Below are 19918 nucleotides of genomic sequence, written 5' to 3'. Positions count from 1 at the left end.
GTGTCACCTGCTCCTTAAGCAACCCCCCAGCCCCTCCACTAGTAACACTGTCATTAACACTGACAAGTGATGGAAGAGCTCAGCCTTAAGCTCCCACATGCACACACACACACACACACACCGTGTGGGGTGTTCCGGAAACCATTCGGTCTGTTACCTCACCCAGTTCAACTGGGAAATGAAAGCATAAAGTTCATAAAGGCCTGAGTTTTGAGCTGAGCAGCCTTTACAACCACAGATAAGAACAAGAGGTGGCAGGGTGGGCTTGTGTCTGTCTCAGTTCCCGCGGTCATGCTGCTCTGAGTTGGGGGATGGAGGTATGGCTCCTGTCACTGCCCCGACACGAACACCTGTTGGACACCAAATCCCCTCTTTGTCTCAGACCCTCTCTGTGGGTTACCATGGCAACGCCTATTCACACCACAGCCCGAGACTGATTACAGGGCATCCCAGAAACAATTATCAGGAAGGTACATTGTTTTAGTTTTTTTTGTAGGGGCCGCTATTTTTTAATTGATCGGCATGTAAACTGATGTTTCAAAGAAGGCGTTGTCATGTGGATAGTCTCCGCTGCCCCAAGACCCCAGACCATTATGATACCCTGGGTAGTTTCAACACCTAAAGAATAATTCAGGCAGCTGCATTTACGAAGCATTTCAAACCCCTCAATATATTCATTCATGTACAATATTCCACTCCTCCAAAGGTGATTTAAAATCAATTTTCACAGGAAATTAATAATTGTCTGTGTGAATCCAGCATACTGAAATAAGAGACAATAACACAATCAGGTTAACACATATTTTCATTGTTACATTTGATGTAATGTACTGCAGCTTCATGGAGAATTCAGTCAACGTAATGGAGTATCTATGCAAAACACAATCCTATATCACAAAAGCTCAAAGTTAATACATAAGCATTTCAATACAAATGATGAAAATCAACAAAATTATATTAGTAACAGAAATTGTGGCAGTGAACATGACATGTTATATTTATTGTTGATATGATTGAATTTTAACTTAAAAGCAGAACTAAATCCTAATGCATTATTGATTAAAGTCAAGTCTATTACAGTACACAAATGCGTTCTACTCCAATCGATAGTTCAGCACTGTGTTAAAAAAACACACAACCTTCTATTTACACAAGCACACATTTCACCCTTTGGGTCGAAGCAAGCATTCACATATTGATTGGGATGTGGGCAATTTATCCTTGGTTTATAGCCTGCATTCTCAAGTTTTACACACATTGTCATTACACACACAATCAGGGAATGGCTTTTCATATCATAAGGCAATCAATGAATTGGACACCTGACCTACGTTCCGACTTGACTCTCAGTAGACCTCTGACATTCGCAGCTCATTTGTAGCACTTTCCGTAGCCCTAAATAATATAAATCATCTTTCATTTTGCTTTCCGTCATGTCACCACTCGAATCAGTAAAACACATGAAATGGCTCATTGGTTTACAAAGTCTTAGTGTCTTCTCACAATCACAACAAAGCGTAAGCATCTACCACGAAGACAGCACCACTTATTGCGAGACATGCTTAACAACTGCCTTATTTGAGCATTGCTATGAGTTATATGGTCAATATAACAGTCCATAGGAACACATGTTCTGTATATGTTTCATATCAAATAACACTACTGTGAACTATATCTTAGCCATTAAAAAAACAGTAATATATTGTTATACAAACCATACTGATTAAGGCTTGACTTCATATATTTTCACCAGCTCCAGGCACCAGACTTTAAACCTCAACAGTTCCCAAATGGCACTTACATGTCTGTTACAGGTCCTATCAACATACATTCAATACTGAGCTCACAACAAAATGTCTAAAATCTAAAATGGTAGTTCCAAGAGTAGTTAATTCAAACTAAGTATAATTGTTTTTTTTCTTGATTGGTAACTATTACTCACAGCTCAGTTACAACCTGTTGCCTAACTGACATACGGTATGTTCTTCTTATGTCATGAGCAAAGCCCTCAAAAGAAATGATTGACAAAAACAGGCTACTAGTTAGTGAACTTTGCAAATTCATGTCAATTCAAAAGCTGCACCACTCGATAACCCAATCATCGCGTGCCAAAGAAATGCATTTCATCGAAGCAAATCGTCACTGTCTTTAATTAGGCCTCAGCTTTCTCTTTCTTCTTCTCCTTCTTGCTCATTTTCAGGAAGGAGGGAGTACGGAACTTCTTCTTCTTCTTGGGGGACTTGCTCTGGCTCTCAGGGGTCTGTGGATCCTTCTCTATGGTTGTTATGGAGATCTCCACAGTATCTGTGGTGCTAACGCTCAGCTTGGATATATTCATGCTTAGGTTCTCCATCTCATCCAGGTGGTCTTTCCCATTGGAAATTATATCTGTACACAGGAAGAAACCAAGTGAGTTCAGGAGGGTCAGGAGGTAGGGAAGCGATTTACAAAAAAATACTGTCTTGTCTTGAGAACTATAACATGGCTCTAGCCGCTACCTTGTTTGACAGGAGTCATGAGTGGAGAGAGGGACAGGGATATGGTGGAGCCGTCAAACGTGGTCATCTCATCCCCATCTGTCACATCTTCACCATCTGTAGGGAAGAATCCAGAAAAGAAGATATCTAATTATAGGTACAGCAACAAACATGACCTCACACATGCACTGCATTGTGCAAGTGCAACCAAAACATCTAGCTATACAAAATAAAGTCGGAACCAAAGTGAAACACGAAGAATATGACATGGACCCACTACATTTTTAGCAACGACTGTGAGAGAAGGTATCATTCAGACAGGTAGTGGAGATGTTCAGATGGTGGGTGGGAGAATCCTACCGTCCTGGCCTTGTTGCCTGCTCTCCACAGTGAGCTTATACTCCTCAAGCTCCTTCTTTGTCAGCCCGCTGAAGGGGTTGGGAGGGAGGGAGCGTGTCTGCTCCTCGTCCTCCATGATGAAAGCCTGAAGGGGAGTGAGGACATTGAGAAATGTTCAGCTTGCTGTATGGGTCGACAGACCAGAAGAACGCATGCAGTGCAGACACTCTGCGTGTCTGTTGATCCTGTGCACACATTATTGTCACACTTACTGGTCCGGGTTTGGTGTCCACAACAATGCCTGCTAGAAGCTGGGACTTAGGACCGGCTGTCATCTGGTCAAACCTGTTTTGTTCCCTGATCTAAATATAAAACAAATTTGATTTACAAATCATTTACAGATCATTTATCATTTTTATGGCTGCTAGTCCCTAGACAATTGCATCTCTGTGGTCCTACTAGAGAAAGTTCAATCGAGTCACAATATATTGAGTGACTGTAGAAACCTCCTCTTTCTCAATGCAGTGTCTTTATAAGGGATTGATCCTTTGTGCTGTCCAGCTGTCAAGCCAGACAGACTCTTGTTGATACCATTATTAGATCAATATCAATTTGCTTGGGAACAGAGTTTAATAGTGCCTCCCATACACAGTAGAGAGCAATTCTTGCTTCAAATCAATAAAGGTCAAAAGTAAATATAGGTAACAAAGTCAAGTAAATAGGTACACTAACCCGGTTCCTCTTCTCGAGGACGTCTGTGGGATTTGTGTTGAGTGGAACAAACTGGTTGGGGTCCTCGATTCGTATTGGCGTGCCACTGCTATTGCCTGATTCTTCGGATATCATCCACTAATAAGAGAGAGTGCAACACACACAGAGCCGAAGGCATAAATACAGTTCTGAAACTTGCCATTAGCTGATCCTGAACATTTAGGTGAACTTCCACAAGAGGGCAGGCTAACCCACAAGTTCAAATTGCAGCGCTTGTGCTGTATGCAGAGATTTGGACTTGTCTGGCTCTAGCCTGTAAACAAAGCCAAATTTAAGAATAAGCATAACAGAGGTGAGGCTTAAAAGCAGACGTTTTTCCGTTAGCATTTTCTTTTTTTGGAACATTTGCTGGCTCAACACATCACCAAGAGAAAAGTGTTTCACCGTCGTTTTGGTCCTGGGGCTGCATTCTCCGTTGGGTGAGCGTTCGGCCACGTTGACCTTCAGGTAGCTGTTGGGAGAGTTGAGCCAGCGGGTCCTCTCCCTCTGCTGCTTCTGGGCCATGAACTTGAAGGGGCTTCGCAGGCCCGTGTCCCCCTCCTCCACGGGCACCGCCGACACCGTGGCAGGGATCTCCACGTCGTTCTTCGTCCGAGGCTTCTCCCTCACTATGGGATTGCGGTAGGCATAGCCAGTCCGGTAGCCCTATCATACCCAAAGACAACACAACCGCTTGAGCCAACCTCCCCGAACATCCTTAAAATAATATTCTATCAGTTGTAAAATACTAGTTATTTGACGGACAAATAATTTGAGCTTGTGTGTTTTAGCTGATGTCACGGCCACCCACAGTTCTGACTGCAGCAAAGACAGGCGTTCTTTAAAGTTCTGGAAAACTTCACCATACACAAACATTACTTTTGGGATGAGGAGGTGCCTGCTTTCAAAGAGAATAGATAACATGGGCCAACTGATGTGAGGAATACATCAAAGAAAGAGGATAACAACCACTTTTACTTTGTTAAAAGGGGGCAAACAATGTGTGCTGAGTTTTCCAGTCAATCGACTACAAATGATTGTGTGGTCTATGCTCTTAACTCCCCACCATCTGGAAGCTATGACCGAGCAGGCGTAACAAGAATCATGGAGAGTGGGAGGAAACAGAGAGAGTGGGTGGAGAGGGAGAAAGAGAGAGAGGGGGGGAGGGGGGCAAGACTGCAAAGCAAAACAACACAGTCGCAGCCTCCAGCATTTGGCTGATGGCAGTTATTAGGTGAGTAAAAAGACAGATCACACATGTGGTACCACCCTCTGTGAGCAGAATATGATGTCTGACCCTAGCCATTAGCACGGTCAGATACTGTGTTTCAGGGCTAAGAGACTCTTCAGATCACACAGTAATCTCTAGAGATGCTAAACAGACCCAGAGAGATACCCAACGGCCCCATTATCCACAAGCTAAGATTTGAGCCTCCCAAACAAAGTCCATGACTCAGTAAACAAGGGAATTTGCCGTAACTGAGATTTTGTTTTTAGTCCAGTTATATTGCATCAGTTCAAACAAGTACATGTATAGTAAAGAAGGAAAAACCCATAAGACTAACAACGTTTTTTCTGGAACTGGATCCAGATACTTCCCCAGGAAGTGCCTGGGACAGGAAACACAGGGCATCACGGTTGAGGTCAGCAGCTGGAGAGTTCACTCACCAGGTTGTCCAGCATCCTCATGAGGGATTCAAACTCCGCCTCCCCCACTTTCCACTTGACCTCACTGTCCACAACCACTCCGACTGCAGCCACACCCTGGGTCAGGGACTTGAACTTGTCCCGGTCCAGAAGCAACAGGTTGTCCGCTCCTCCGGAACATCTCAGAGCGCTGACCTACGGATTTCGACACCATGCCTTGTTACCCTGGAGCTTTATAACGTTGACTGTGCAAGAAAAAACACACATCTACACCACCCCCAATAACTGTATGCATCATGGGGGATTACTATCGTGGATGTCTGAGTAAACTCTGAGCATTCCAGATTAAGCACATCATAAATCTAATGGAAAAACCAACACAGGACAAACCAGACACCACGATAAGCGAACACAGAGCGATGTAGGAGTGCCTCAATAAAAGAGACATGAACAGTCGAACTCCACCTGGCTGTTTTAGAAACCAGTGGTCTTAATCACACATCCACTGTTTGATTCAGCTGTGTTTAAACAGATGTTAATGTTTCACTTGTTTTTTCCCGGTGCAGGCAACGCAGGAACATTATTAAACTGGAAAGTGTCCAAAACCAAGTTTTAAAATATTCCAACACCAGGGAACAATTTTTTACTGTTGTGAAGAGGTTCAACAGGCATACCCCGAATGATTTATCCATGTAATTAATTTATAAAGTGTGCTTGGACCACACAAGCAAAGTGCAGCAAAATAAACACCCACAAATCTTGTACTGCAGCCCAACTTTGTCCACCTATTGTGTTGAACGTAAGAAACTACAGAAAGGCATTAGCAGTGAGCTATAGCTCCATTAACCCAATGCCAGTCATTAATCAAAGGTTCACCTGGATCTCACATGCCTGCTGGGCATGGTAAATGTAGTGGAACGCCTCCTCTATGGTCTCCCCAAGAGCCACCAGCCCATGGTTCCTAAGGACCAGCACCTGAAAAAGAATGAAATGGTAAATACTTTAATTACATGAGTAATAAAAAAAACATAGTATGATTCATTGTTAGTGTCAGGAAAGCAGTGTTGAAAATGAATCGTGTATATGATGCAAGACTTGCTGTTCTATTGCGGCACAACAGTGAGACTGTTATAGACTTTTTATTTGGGAAGGCCCTTCATTTGACGTTACCTTGGCAGTGGGGCCCAGAGCTTTCTGGAACTCCACCTTCTCCTCTTGATCATCTAGGCAGCCATGGTAACTGAAGTAGGCGATGTCGCCCAGAAGCAGAGCCTCTTGGGAAATGGGCAGGATGCCACACTTCATGGAAGACACCTGTTAACTCAAGAAACAAGCAACAGTGACTACTACACGTCTGCAGCTAACTACAGGAACAGTTTGTGCCATGTGTGCCTCTATAAAAAACCCTGTTCGTTTAATGAGGAAACATCAAAGTAAACTGTAAAGTACAACAAACAATGTATCTACATTCAAAATTATAGGGAGATTTCTTTCTTTTTTACCACCACAATGTGTGCAAATACCACATTCTTCATATTTTCCACACAACAGCTCGCCATTCCGGTCCTATCGTAAACTCACAGCAGCGGAGGCGGGGGTGTGAATGTGGATGATGCACCTGACATCAGGCCTCATGGAGTAGATGGCAGCGTGGGGACTAAACCCCAGCGGGTCTATGCCCAGGAAGGAGGAGCCCTGGTCCATCACATCACCAATCATATTCACTTTCACCTGAAACGATATGAACCGAGGGTTACTATGGCAACACAGAAAACGTGGGTGTAAATCACTCGTCCAAACTCACTAAGCCCATCGCTATATTGTGATGGTGATTATATAAATACAGAGGTATTTGGAAGAACACATTTTGAATGTAAAAGATTACAGTAGAACGTGTAGTTATCACCTGGATATCTGCATAGTAATTACATATTAGGAACAAGATGACAATTATGCAGTCTACACAATACTGTGATACTTACCTTACATATGACCTACAATACAATGTTTGCGGCTCATCTCTTAACATAGCCTTGAGCTGTGTATATGGCCATTTATTGATTGCGCTGTTCAAATCAATAGACTAACCATAACGTCCTCAAACATTCTCCACATTTTGCACGTCTGACTGGAGATAGAAATGCGTTATCGAAGCCATTGGGCAAGGGAACAAAGCTTTTTCTTTTCTATGTCTGGCATCTCACAACACAAACCCAGTCATGTGCTTACCAGATTTCCAGCTGTGACTTCAGTAAAAGATAGTCCTTGTGGGCTGATAAGAACATGGCCTTGTTCTTTACTTACACGGACCTGTAAGAATAAGACAAACTTACACAGCTGCTAAGTGCCAAAACAGATAGAGGCTATATGAATGTATAAATATAGAAATACATCGCTAGCAGCAGCATTATGCCAGCTGCAACAATTTACTTTTTCTACCATCAGCTTTTCTGTACGTCGTACAGAACGTATCTGTGGCCTTAGTAGTGTATGTGGCTATGAAACGGAGGGCTTTGGTACATGTGGATGTAATTGTTGCACCGTGCCTGATAAAACACAGACTTTTCTTGACAACTGAAACACCTTTAAGAACTATGCACTTCCACTCCTTGTTTTTCTGCGGCACTTTGTACATGCACCACTTGGAAATCTAAATGTGTTCCTTTAGCAGAAGCTTTCACCCGAAGTCGAATACAGATGGGAATTTGAACCTGCGCCCACCGAACTATACCCATCACCATATTTGTATGGTGCTTTGGATGAAAGTGTCTGTGAAAGTGTCATTTACAGACACTTTTATATTTAAGTGTTCATGTAACCTCAGCTGGGCTGATACTCACAGTAATGTAGGAGCTGGTGAAATGGGCCCAGCTGAAGAGGTCTATCAGCCTGTAGAGACTAGCCAGCTTACAGCGATTCTGCTTTTCCCCTTTGGCAAAGGATGGAGTCTCGACACCGTACAAGTCATTAACTGGGGTGACCATCCCAAGGCCTGTGAAGAAAAACAGGATTCCTGAGCATCATGTGTGAAAACTGCACCCACTAAAATACAACATTACTGACCATGTAAATGCAAGATATAGATTCACTTCATACTACTTCAGCCTGCATCAGCAACACGGAGATTGTGATTACTTGGTGGAATTCCACAATCTCTTTAAACTGTTCTCTCTACAGCTTTCTTCAAATCTTCTCGAACTACCACAAGCTGAAATGATGGCCGTAAAGAAACTGCTGCATATCAAATCAGTCCATCCCAGGAACCAGCATCCAGTTGGGTCGTAAATGCGTTTTTTTCCGAGAACTTCTAACGAGGGCCTGCAGCGTATTTTTAGACCGTATACTGTATAAGGCCATTTCAACTGAACCCCAGTCTTTTTACAGCCACTTTACCCGTTTTTTCCCTCCCTGCTAAAAGCCAGCTCTGCCTCCATCACTTCAAAAACGATGAGGCCACGGGCATGTTTACATTTCCAAACAGTAACAGTCTGAACCTTCCTAAAAATGGAGCCTTGTAGCCCCAGGATGTTCAGTGACCTCTACAGAGACGGGCAGGGCAACATACTTGACGCACTGGGCTTCTGTAATTCATTATGTAGACCAGTCTCTGTCGATGACTTGTTCGAAACATTCAGAAAGAGGAATGCTGTCAACAACTTATTGCATTTCAAGCCGTTTCAGGATATTCAATGTGGCATGTGTTTACGAATATAACGTTCGACAAGTCTGACAATGACGATCTTCAGGATGCATTATGAAGACAACGTAATACATAGACGGATGGACAGATGGACGCACACTTAACCCCAGACAAAGAGGCACATTCACAAGGCAAGAGGCACAGACCAGGGGCACAGACAGACACACATACTTACTTTGGGGGGCAGTGAAGGAGGCAGTTCCTCCCATGGTGCTGGCCATGATGAGATCAGCTATCTGCCTCAAAGCCAGAAGCCCTGTAGGGGTGTTGCCTTTTGTCATCTGATCCTGGATCAGGCCTTCTAGTTCGTCCTTGAACACCTGGGAACCAATCAGTAAGGGGTTAATATCCTCCTCTGAAATCTGTTATAGGACTGTTATAATCCTGTGGAATCCCAGATGGAGGAAGGAGAGGGATACTGTGGGTTTCTAATACATGGTCCACACCCGTCCGCTGTGGACAGGGCTGCAGCCAGCTGAGAGGGAAAGGTGAGGCTGTAAAAATAGCCAATGTAGGTCAAAACCTAACCTTGACCCAGTTCCAGTTCCTTCTTTTTCACCTTTTCACATTCTGACATGTGCACAGTGTGCTGCCGGTCCTAACTGAGTTCCTCGCCAATACAAGTTTACACAAATCACACAAGGGACTCCTTAAGAGCTCTTTGTGTGGATGTGAATTGGCAGTGACCAGGGGAGTCGCCTTCCCATTAAGCCAGCCTATTAATTTATGCCCATCAAGTGGCCATGAATCACTGGCATCCTTCGCCTCCAAAAACCCCTGCTATTCAACTATGTGCAGCTCTGGTGGAGCTGCCAGCATTCTGCTCCATCTCAGCACCGTTCCCATGGTGATGTGTTAAGTTCCACTTGTTAGCGTCTCTTACGCAATCTCAGACGAGAGCGTGGGCTCATCTTATTTTCAACATCTCCACAGGCATGCGTTGCTATTCAATATGTACTGCCTAAACTGTCTCAATATCTGTGCTTCTTGGTGTTAGAAGTATGCATGATGTACTGGCCTTGGTAATATGCAGTATTGGACTAATAGTTTGGATACATGATGTAGACAATTTGAAGTAGAATAAACTGTCCACTGTTGAAGCTAACAAATTCGTTTTTTTTTTTTTGTCGACTAAATGAATACAAATGCAATGTAGGATATCAAGTGACAATGCACTATCTGTATCCCAAAACACCAATCCTCTTTGATTCATTATTTCCGTGCTACAGTGTGAACTATAAGAGAAAATGTGTGATGTGAACAAGAAAAAGTTTAGATCAATTTAGACTTAAATATTTAAAAACACAGCAGGGATGCTTAACAGTTTTTGTTGACAATAGCAAATTCCTCTTTAGTTAACAGTGAAATAAGGTGTGCAGACAGTTGCAGGCTGGCTTGTATAATAACACAAGTTCAATAGAATGCAAAACATACTTTAAAATACCTACAACTGTCAACAATGTTTTTCAAGCACTGATCGGTTACGGCAATATTGAACGGTTGGTTCTCAATCGGTGACAGTGTGGTCATGATTGGGTTTGTTGGAGTTCAGACGGGACTACATACAGGGCTCTGGAGAATCTGGGTCACCCGCTTCTTCTGCTCCATCATGTTGAAGTCCTGCCTCAGGTCAGGTGACATGTTGCGGCTGCGCTGGTATTCCGGGTCGTTCTCGTCCACCCGGTCGAAGTAGCGCTCCTTGGAGTCGATGCTGGACAGGGACAGGGTCATGGACCCTGCTGTCTGTCTGATATCCACCAGACTCATCCTACCTACGGGTCTCCTCACCACGCCCTCTCTCTATAGGTCTCTCTCTGGTCTTCACCTTCCAAACGCAGCAAAGGAACCTGGTCTAGCAACCTGCGGGGAAGGGAGGAGAGTATTTGACTAAAAGTGACTTCAACATGTGTCCACAGGGTTCAACAGGATACACAAGTGATGGTCTTTCTTTTTTTACTCACACACATGTGTTTTACAGTCTAGGAGGTTTTCCTTTGTGCTATGCCATCTTAACCAGAGAAACAAACAAGTCTGTGTTCTGATGAGACCTGGTGGGTGGGGGAGGGGAGGACATTTACCTATGTGTACTGGCATGCCAACTCCTTTAGAGTGTATCAACAGAACACCACAGTGGGCCTTTCTTTTGCAGCAGCATGTAAATCAAGCTGTTTGAGAGGGCAGTTTGCACCTCTGGTGTTAAAGTGGCACCTATGGGGGGTGGTGGGGCATCTTGCAGAGGTCTAACCAGTGCTGTTCTTCATGTCTTCTCTGGACTAAATTAACAATCATTTTACTGCAAAAGGTCACAGTATTCAGAATGTAATTCAGGGGGTTGGATAACTAAAAGTAACCCAAGTAAATGAACAACAGTTTCATGGCTGAATGTAAGTCTGTTATTTTGTTAGGCTAGGCTTTGGTAACATCAAGGCACTCAACCCAGTTACATAACCACTTTACACGATCGGCAATAGGATGTGCTGACATTCAAATAAAAAGTGTGCACAGTATTTTTCAAAAGATCGGCTACGCAACATAATTTATTTGTTTACTATTTTTGGACCGTTTGAGTTAATGAATGAACCGAATTCTGGGCACAAATAGGCTGATAATGTTTCCTGCCATGTTTCATTGTCTACCGATAGAATAATCACGTGAGTTAAATGTGTCCTGCACGACATCGGCTAAAACTCAATAGTTTTGATAGCCTAACCTGTGCGTTGCAGTTCAGAAAATAAAATCGCGTTAAAGTCTAAAGACATTCTTCATTGAGTTCCTAGATTTACTGAAAAATCAAAGACAAACGTTTTTTCAGACTTTTTTCCTTACCTACGAATACGAGCCCTCGAGTCCTTGTTGAAGTCCACCAAATTCCTGGCGAAATTAGTTTTGATTGGACAGGTTCCCATATATTCTGTAATCCTGTAGAAAACCTTTCGTGTTTGCATCCGAGCATCCACGAGTAGCGAGAGTGTGTAGGTTATGTCCATGCACTACGAAAGTGCAACCGCGTGTTGTGTGTGGGTGTGTTTGTGTGGGAAAAAGGAAAAAAGAGACCATGCTTGTATCCACCCACCGCCTTCGCGGGTCAAAAATGTGAAAGCACCCCCCCCCCCCCCCATGTCTTACTGACCGAAGCTTGTCTCGACTTCTACACCACTTTCTTGTGTTTTCCATAGGCACTTTACGTTTACCGATGCTCGGAGTTTGCATTAAGTCCAGAAAGTACGACAATGATGCATACATCAGGGACCAGTACCAAACTGAGGCCTGAAAAGCTGAGCTTGTGTGAGAGAGTAGGTGGGAAAAGAACATGACTGCGGTGATCTTTGCAATATCTAGATCCCATGGTCTCCAAACCTCTAAAAGACGTTAACATTAAACTATGAGCCTCAAAAGTGTTTAATGCTCCACCCAGTAAGTAGGCTATGGCCGAAAAGTGAATCCCGACAGCTTTCCAATAACATAGGATGTTTTCTAAGAGGGAGCAATGCAACGCAGATGTCCTTTCACCAATGGCACAACAGGAACTCCAGGTGTGCATCTTGAAACTTGAACATGAGCTCCTTTCTGGCCACTGCCCCCTCCCCAAAACTGGTCTGAAGAAACTAGATAAGTGGAGCAATATGAGAATTGTTGTCAGGGCAGTCAGAAACTGCCATAATAATATGTACCATTGACTATTACTACTCTCCACTTCCATTCACAATAATGCACACATAAGTTTCTCTGATTCTCAGTTTCCTAACCACTGAAAATACTGAACCTTGAGAACTTGTTGGGGGACTCCCATCCTCCTTAACAACTTGTAAACATTTATCCTCTAAATAATTAAATTTCTCAGCTGTAAACAGGAGATTCAATTTAAGACCACACAAAGTCTTAAAACAAACCTCCCAACTTGACTCCCAACATTATTGTAACATGTGCTGCCAACTTTAGGGGCAGTTCACAACATTTATGTGTCATGTGACGTGAACACACACAGTGCATCTCTCACACCCCAACACAAACACACACACATACACACACTTGGAAAGAAACGGATTGGGCCACTGACTGACACAACAATTCCAGGAAACAGAGTGGAGTCTTTGAGGCGAAGCAGATATGGGGGCACATGGGTTGATGTAATGAAAGGCAGAACCTTTTCATACCAGAACGGTCTGACCCTCCAGCTCCCCATGGCCACCCTGCAACCCTGCCTGCAATCCTGCCTGTCATGGCAGAGTTCCCATAGAAACCACACACAAACATGTAAGCACAGGATAAGGCAAAGCCATACATGTGCTTCAGCACACACATAGCATCCACGAGTATACCCCCACACTCAAACGGACTATTTAGACTTTCTAAGGGGGCAGCCCATCCTGGAAACATTGACCAGATGTCTCTTGTTATTATTAAGGATTTGTGCCAGGGCTGTTACTATGCTTCAGAAAGAGCTCTTTTAGAAATTATGTTGTGTCAAATCTGATTCAAGAGCACATCCTTTGATTCATTTGAGACATTTTAGTTTTTATTATTGCTGAATTGATCACAATATTACAGACATTATTTTCAAATGGCTTTGAATGAAGTAGAAGCGTACCAGCATGATAGCACATACGTAGATAAGAGCACAGAAAGATCTTTACTCAGACCTGAACTACTTGGCAGAAGGAATCACGTAAAAATATTTATAGTAGAAGAGGAGTTTAGGAAGGAGGAACAAGGCCCACTGCTCTGCCAAAAGATTTGTTCAACCTTGTGAGATGCCCTCTACAAAAGTTGACATACACACTCATCAAAGATGTTAGACATTTTCATGTAAACAGCATTTGAATAGCTTGTTCACTTCAGAGAATACAATTTGTTGAATGGGTCTTGTCCCCTAGGTTTTTGGCTTGCCTTAAACTTTTTTGAATGTCCTGATGCGAGAATATAATCTTGTGTATTTAGAACTCAGGAAGCAATATTGAAACAGCTTGGCACGAATTCAATTAGATTGGAGCTTTATAGCCTTGGGATGAAAGGAAGTCAAAGCCTACATTTTAAAGCAACCATTACAACAAGTGTGAAGATCCGGACAAAAATGTATTAATATATTTTAAATGTGTTGCTGTCATGAGCGCTGAAGTAACTTGCAAATTAATCCTCAAAACTTATAGTTGACATTTTATATGTAAGGGTCACTGTCACTAATACTAATTACCACCAAAATCTTTAATGGAACACACCACTTTTGATTTTAGCAATTTCTTTGCACTCATGGTTATTAAAGAGGATTTTAAAAACATCCCAGATTGTGTGTGCATTTCCTTCTTATGGGAAACTAGGGTGGTGGATACATCCTCTCATCAGAGGAAGTCAAGAGGAAGTCATGTCCTGAATGATTTTCTCTGCCATCAGGTCACAAGGTGACATCCCCTCATCAGCCAATCAGAGTCTAAATTAATATATGATGATGACCTTGTGTTTGTTCCTTGACTATTTGTAGTTTGGAAAGACCCCTGGAAGACCCCTTTGAGAGTGCATAAATTTTTTTTAAAGCTCTTTCTTCCTCCCATGTCTCCATTTCTGTTTATTATTCTTTAGCCTTTGAGATGTGAAACACAATGACCCTTAACTCCAACTCCGGTTAATTGATACCAAGTGTTGAGAACCCACAGACACCACAGTCCTCTGGGAGAGCTCAACCCATGTGTTGTTAATTGGTTCTTTCAATACAGTAAAATATCCCACCACATCCGTTAAGAGTTTGGGGCAGCGGATACCTTACATTTCACAGAGTCAGTTCTGTGGAAGTAAAACATCCCTCTAAAAAGGATCTCTTGAGAACCCCATCTTATCCAATAACAATTTAAATTCTCCACAATTCTATAAAAATAATACACCTAACCCTTGACATCATTGAGACAGCTAATATTGCTTCCATGCAGCTTCTTACCATTGAAGGAGTTACCTAAAACCAATACTTCTAGCTGTAAGATCAGTTGGATTAAGTGTTGGTGAAATGTATTTACGCAAATTAGATGAGAAGCATATCAAAAGTATTGTGAGCATTGCATTGTGAAAGACAATTACTTCATATTACGTCATTTGATGACACACTGATTAGGTGTGGTGAAAAAGTGATTGTGTAATTTTGTGCATTGCACTTTGTCAATTGAACATGTGATTACATGTTTGAAAAATAGACTTTTTGATGATCTGCTTTGAGTTTTGTACTAACAGTTGTGAGGTTTTACCACATGCTTGTGAAAATAGTACCAAAGCGAATAAAAAAAACTGTAACGAGTATTCATCATGTGTGGTTAATTTATATGTTGGTACAAAAACACATTTTATTTCTGTAGTTCTCAAAATCAATATACTGTTTATTGCTGAAATGAAAATATATAGGTTTACCAAACGGTTCAGTGATTAACCATTAAGATCAGTTGGATTAAGTGTTGGTCAAATGTATTTACACAAATTAGATGAGAAGCATATCAAAAGTATTGTGAGCATTGCATTGTGAAAGACAATTACTTCATATGAAAGGTATTTCTTTGATGACACACTGATTAGGTGTGGTGAAAAAGTGATTGTGTAATCTTGTGCATTGTACTTTGTCAATTGAACATGTGATTACATGTTTGAAAAAATAGACTTTTTGATGATCTGCTTTGAGTTTTGTACTAACAGTTGTGAGGTTTTACCACATACTTGTGAAAATAGTACCAAAGCGAATACAAAAAACTGTAATACATAATTAAATGGGATTAAGCCTCCATAATCCTGATTAGATTGATGCCTCACTGTAAATGGTAGTCTCACAGTGTTCTCATATCTTTGACGTTTGGCTAATTTCCCCAGAGCCTTATGCAATAATCAGGGCAGAGTCAAAGGCCTGAGAATGGTCCATTTCAGAAACCCTTTTTAAGGATATTGAACACAGCATGGTTTAATGGTTTAATTAAGTAATTCTACTATTGAGGTGGCTATTGTTCCACTTGCAGAACTTCAAATTATAAAATAAATACAAGAGGAACAAACTACACTTTAATTATTTAGTTCTTAAATGGTGCACTGGTACCCTTCATCAACCAGTACTGTAGGCAGCAACTTAATTGGGGACGAAAGATTAAACAAATTCTCTAATACTTACATCCACAGTGCACCAATTATTTTGTAAAAAACTAACAAAAGGAAAAACAGCAGTATTGTAAAAAAAAAAAAAAACGATCATACTTCTCTGCCCAGAGCCCGACAACTACGAAGCTATAAAAATGCTATGAAGATACAATCAACCCAGGTCCTACAGTAATTGACACCCTAGAACATGGCTGTTATTGGGGCTGACTTCGATGGACCGAACAGTCAGCACACTCCCCACACACTAGCATGGCTCTGGACAGGAGGACTGGCTTGCCTTTGTTGATCTAAATGGAGGAAGTGACCGTGGCTGAGGCTCCCCTGCTTGTGTTTGGATGTTGAGATGGGTGGGGCTGAGTTGAACTCGGCCTAAGGTACAGTAAGGGGTCTGGCAGAGTTGGGACTCCTGGTGGGTTATCAAACTGTATGAAGACAGATCATGATGAGACAGCAGCGCAACAGAGACAAGGCACTCTGACAGACTACTGTGCATGGACAAAAAGCCAACTCGGGTTATCAAACATGAGATGCCCTTGGAAAATAAAGCCGTTTTTATACTTGGTTGAAATGGTAACAACATTTTCTACTTAAAAAAGGGTAGGGAAATGCATCGGGTTGATACAAACGTTAACAATATGCCAGTCTGTACCATCCAATGTGCAATTTCAGATAGAGCAACATATTCTATTCCCACTCGCACCTCGGAAATGAATTGGCAACACAGAATTACAAGCGTAAAATACTGTGGGTTATGACCTAATTTCAATTTGATGGTTGCCTTAAACACACTTAGTGGGACACTCGTCTTGTGAAATCTCATAGTGTTCCAATCCCACATCTAAAGTCAACACATGCTAGCCCAGTGTTGTAATGTTACTGGAGGAAGAGACATTAATTGAAAGCAGCTGTTGGTAGACCAGCAGCTGGAAGTAATGTGAATTTGTGACGTCAGAGAGTGGCCAGCCAGACTACAAAAATACATTTGAACACTGATACAAAGGTGCAAGCTGCCAGGGCAACTAAAACAATTTGCACAATCAAACAGCCTGGATATACAGTGGCATTAGGAACATTGGCCTACATTACAGTGGTCGCATTAGACATGCACCTAGAATAATTTATAGAAATATATAAATCATATATAAGCCATGCACCTAGAATAGCTCTCAGAAATGGCTGGGTGAAATCAATAACATATTTGAAAAGTATCATGTAGGAAATATCTGAAGAAGTATTCCACTCGCATTTGCTCATAACCTCTTTCAACAACTTAAATACTTGGATAAAGACAACAGTAGAAGTAGTTATCTTGTTTTATCTTGCTTACCGTTCTAACAAGTCGGACCACCCGGGCATTTGTGGATCAGAACCTGAAGGAACTCAAAGCTGGTCCACCTCTTTGGGAGGGAATTCTTCACCTTCGAGGTCAAACTCCCACGGTTCTGCCAGTTGTCAGTCAGATCCCTGTTTACATGATCACACTGGGAAGGGTCGTCTCGCTCCAGCCAGGATGAGAGAATCTCATTTCGGACTCCATCAGTTCCTCCAGTGACATGTGCTGCCTTTTCTCACAGTCTGCCTGACATAATCTAGACAATTTGTCAGGGGAGGTTGGGGAGAACAGTCGGGTGCCTGAAACTATATTATTCTAATTTGGGAGGAGCAACAGTGGCATCAATCTTCCATTGCATATCCCCTCTAGTATGGATGACAGGTAAAAACTGTTGAACTTTTTTAGCCTCCCCCCCCCGTTTGTTCTTTGAGTTTGTTTTTGGTTCTAAGAGAAATGGCAACTCACTATTCAGGCAGTGCTTCAGGGAATACTGGCAGCTGTGTCAATATGCCTCCGTCTGTTATCAGTTTAAGCTGCAACCCACATCCATCCCCTCCCACCATTTCCATAGGATACCTATTCTCTTTCCTAGTCTCTTAGAGCAGGCCCGCGTTCGACATTCTGCCACTCGGAGGACATTATACAAGGAGAGTATGCTTGCCTGCTATCACCTCCTCCCACACGCTCTGAGAGGATGAGTAAGAGCACCCTGCTCTCCCTCTTCAGCAGTCTGCATGAACACATCCGTCATCTGCTGGAGAGCCATCGCCACGGGGAGGAGGACACAGCCGCGGCTCCAACATGGAGCCCCTTTATTATGCAGCGCACCGTGGTCAAAACTAGCGTCACCAGATGCTTCGTATAGAATAGGAAAGAGAGAGAGAGAGAGAGAGAGAGAGAGAGAGAGAGAGAGAGAGAGAGAGAGAGAGAGAGAGAGAGAGAGAGAGAGAGAGAATGGAGGAAAGTGGTTCAAAGGTAGTCAAGTGTGGGAGGAAACTATGAGATGTGTATTGTATGCTTGTCACGGATAGATCCAGGCACTTTTGATTGTCATGGGTAGGACCGGGCACTTTCAAGGTGTTAGCCTTGTCGTCATTGCTGTGTGAGAAAATATATTCCTATGAGTGGGTTGTTATACTCTATGGGGTCTATGAATATGTGCAACATGAATACAGTATTAGAGTTGGAAAATATTGCTTGTACAGGACTCATAGATTGTTATGGGAACATCTGTGTCTACATTTTCTTTAAGAATAGATTTTATTTGGCAGCAGCTGAGGAAATAAATTTAGTTTTTTTTTCTTCTGCCCACCATGTTGTTGTTGTTTTAAATCGGCTGATAAGATGTCATTTCCTGAGCATCATCAATGACACATGCACGCAGCAGGATACCAATCCAGCCAAAGAACACACCCGTGGAGGTCAAAGGCCAGAGTTGACCTCGGCCATGTTAATGTGAGGAAACACATTCTGGATTCAGAACTGTTTATGTTTCAGGCTCAGTTAAATACATTTAACTTAGGTTTCGGGATATGTTTCATTTGGGACGGTCCACCATCAGAGATGATTCTACTTCAATATGAAGACATGGATAAAAGTATAATCATAGAGCCCACTAGACTGTGAATCATTTCTGATTACAAACAGACTTTATTTAGGGTAATTAAGTCACAAGTATTGCAAGTAGAGGTGACTTCTTACTGTGTAAACAGTGCCATCTAGTGAAGACAGGAGGTACTTGAGTTCTCCTTTAATACTCTTGTGAAGACCATGAAAGATGGATTTTATTAAAATGCATTTCAGAAAAAAAAAAATGCCATTAACTCACAAAAATAATGTACACTTTATATACCATAGCTTTCAATTATGGAAGTAGCTGATCTTTGCTTTGTGAGAGATGCATGGTTCAGAGTCCTGGGTACCAGAATGGTTTGTCAGCTTGTTGCCGGATTAAGATACTTTAAACTGTTTCTGAATAGGCCTGAGCCAAGCTGTGATATGGATATTTTGGTTCAAAGAGAATTTGTACTTAACATTATCTACATTCTTAAAATTTAATTGTCTGAAGTCAAAATTAGAAAGGTTACAGGTAAGATTCTTGCAAAGGTTAGATGATGTGGCTTGGTATTCTCTCTCTCTCTCTCTCTCTCTCTCTCTCTCTCTCTCTCTCTCTCTCTCTCTCTCTCTCTCTCTCTCTCTCTCTCTCTCTCTCTGTGTGTCTCTGTTTCTGTCTGTCTCTCTCTTTCTCTCTCTCTCCTCTCAGCAAGTACATTTATGTATCCCCACTTGTTCAACTGATGGGAAATGTTGCAGGTCAGATACTGCTGTAAAGGCAAGGCAAGACAAGTTTATTTGTATAGCGCATTTAAACAACAAGGCAATTCAAAGTGCTTCACATAAAACCATTAAAAGCATCAAAACATAATGCAAAAGAAAACAAGATTTAAAAACAATTAAGAACATTCAATAAAACATTAAAAACAGTCAAAAAGCAAGAAATAAAATACAAGTTGCAGTGCAGTTTAAAAAATCAAATGCTGGAGTGAGATGCAGAAA

The 19918-nt window shown here is 42.1% G+C and overlaps 1 protein-coding gene across 1 annotated transcript; it reads right to left on the bottom strand.

Annotated features, from left to right (window-relative positions):
- Positions 1-787: 787 nt before the first annotated feature.
- add3b (adducin 3 (gamma) b) lies at positions 788-11855 on the bottom strand. Its single transcript, XM_067236214.1, has 15 exons — positions 11740-11855; positions 10480-10773; positions 9089-9233; positions 8054-8205; positions 7443-7523; positions 6795-6944; positions 6384-6527; positions 6090-6188; positions 5235-5408; positions 3972-4232; positions 3549-3665; positions 3089-3178; positions 2838-2961; positions 2499-2594; positions 788-2388 (listed from the first exon to the last, which is right to left on the bottom strand). The coding sequence occupies exons 2-15, from the start codon at positions 10678-10680 to the stop codon at positions 2153-2155; spliced, it is 2070 nt and encodes a 689-aa protein (XP_067092315.1). The 5' UTR covers positions 10681-10773; positions 11740-11855; the 3' UTR covers positions 788-2152.
- Between the last annotated feature and the right edge of the window lie 8063 nt (positions 11856-19918).

The sequence above is a fragment of the Osmerus mordax genome, chromosome 5 (assembly GCF_038355195.1).
Source record: "Osmerus mordax isolate fOsmMor3 chromosome 5, fOsmMor3.pri, whole genome shotgun sequence".
NCBI lineage: Eukaryota > Metazoa > Chordata > Actinopteri > Osmeriformes > Osmeridae > Osmerus > Osmerus mordax.
Note: the sequence above shows the minus strand (reverse complement) of the source record. Positions and strands in the feature narration are given on the sequence as shown.

What these genes read in the sequence shown, in the direction of transcription:
- add3b (XM_067236214.1), bottom strand. Translation starts at nt 10,680, where the DNA reads ATGAGTCTGGTGGATATCAGACAGACAGCAGGGTCCATGACCCTGTCC. An exon ending in AAGTCACAGCTGGAAATCTG is followed by an intron (nt 6,945 to 7,442) that starts GTAAGCACATGA and finishes ATATCGTTTCAG; the next exon opens with GTGAAAGTGAATATGATTGG. An exon ending in CAGGCAACAAGGCCAGGACG is followed by an intron (nt 2,595 to 2,837) that starts GTAGGATTCTCC and finishes TCTTCCCTACAG; the next exon opens with ATGGTGAAGATGTGACAGAT.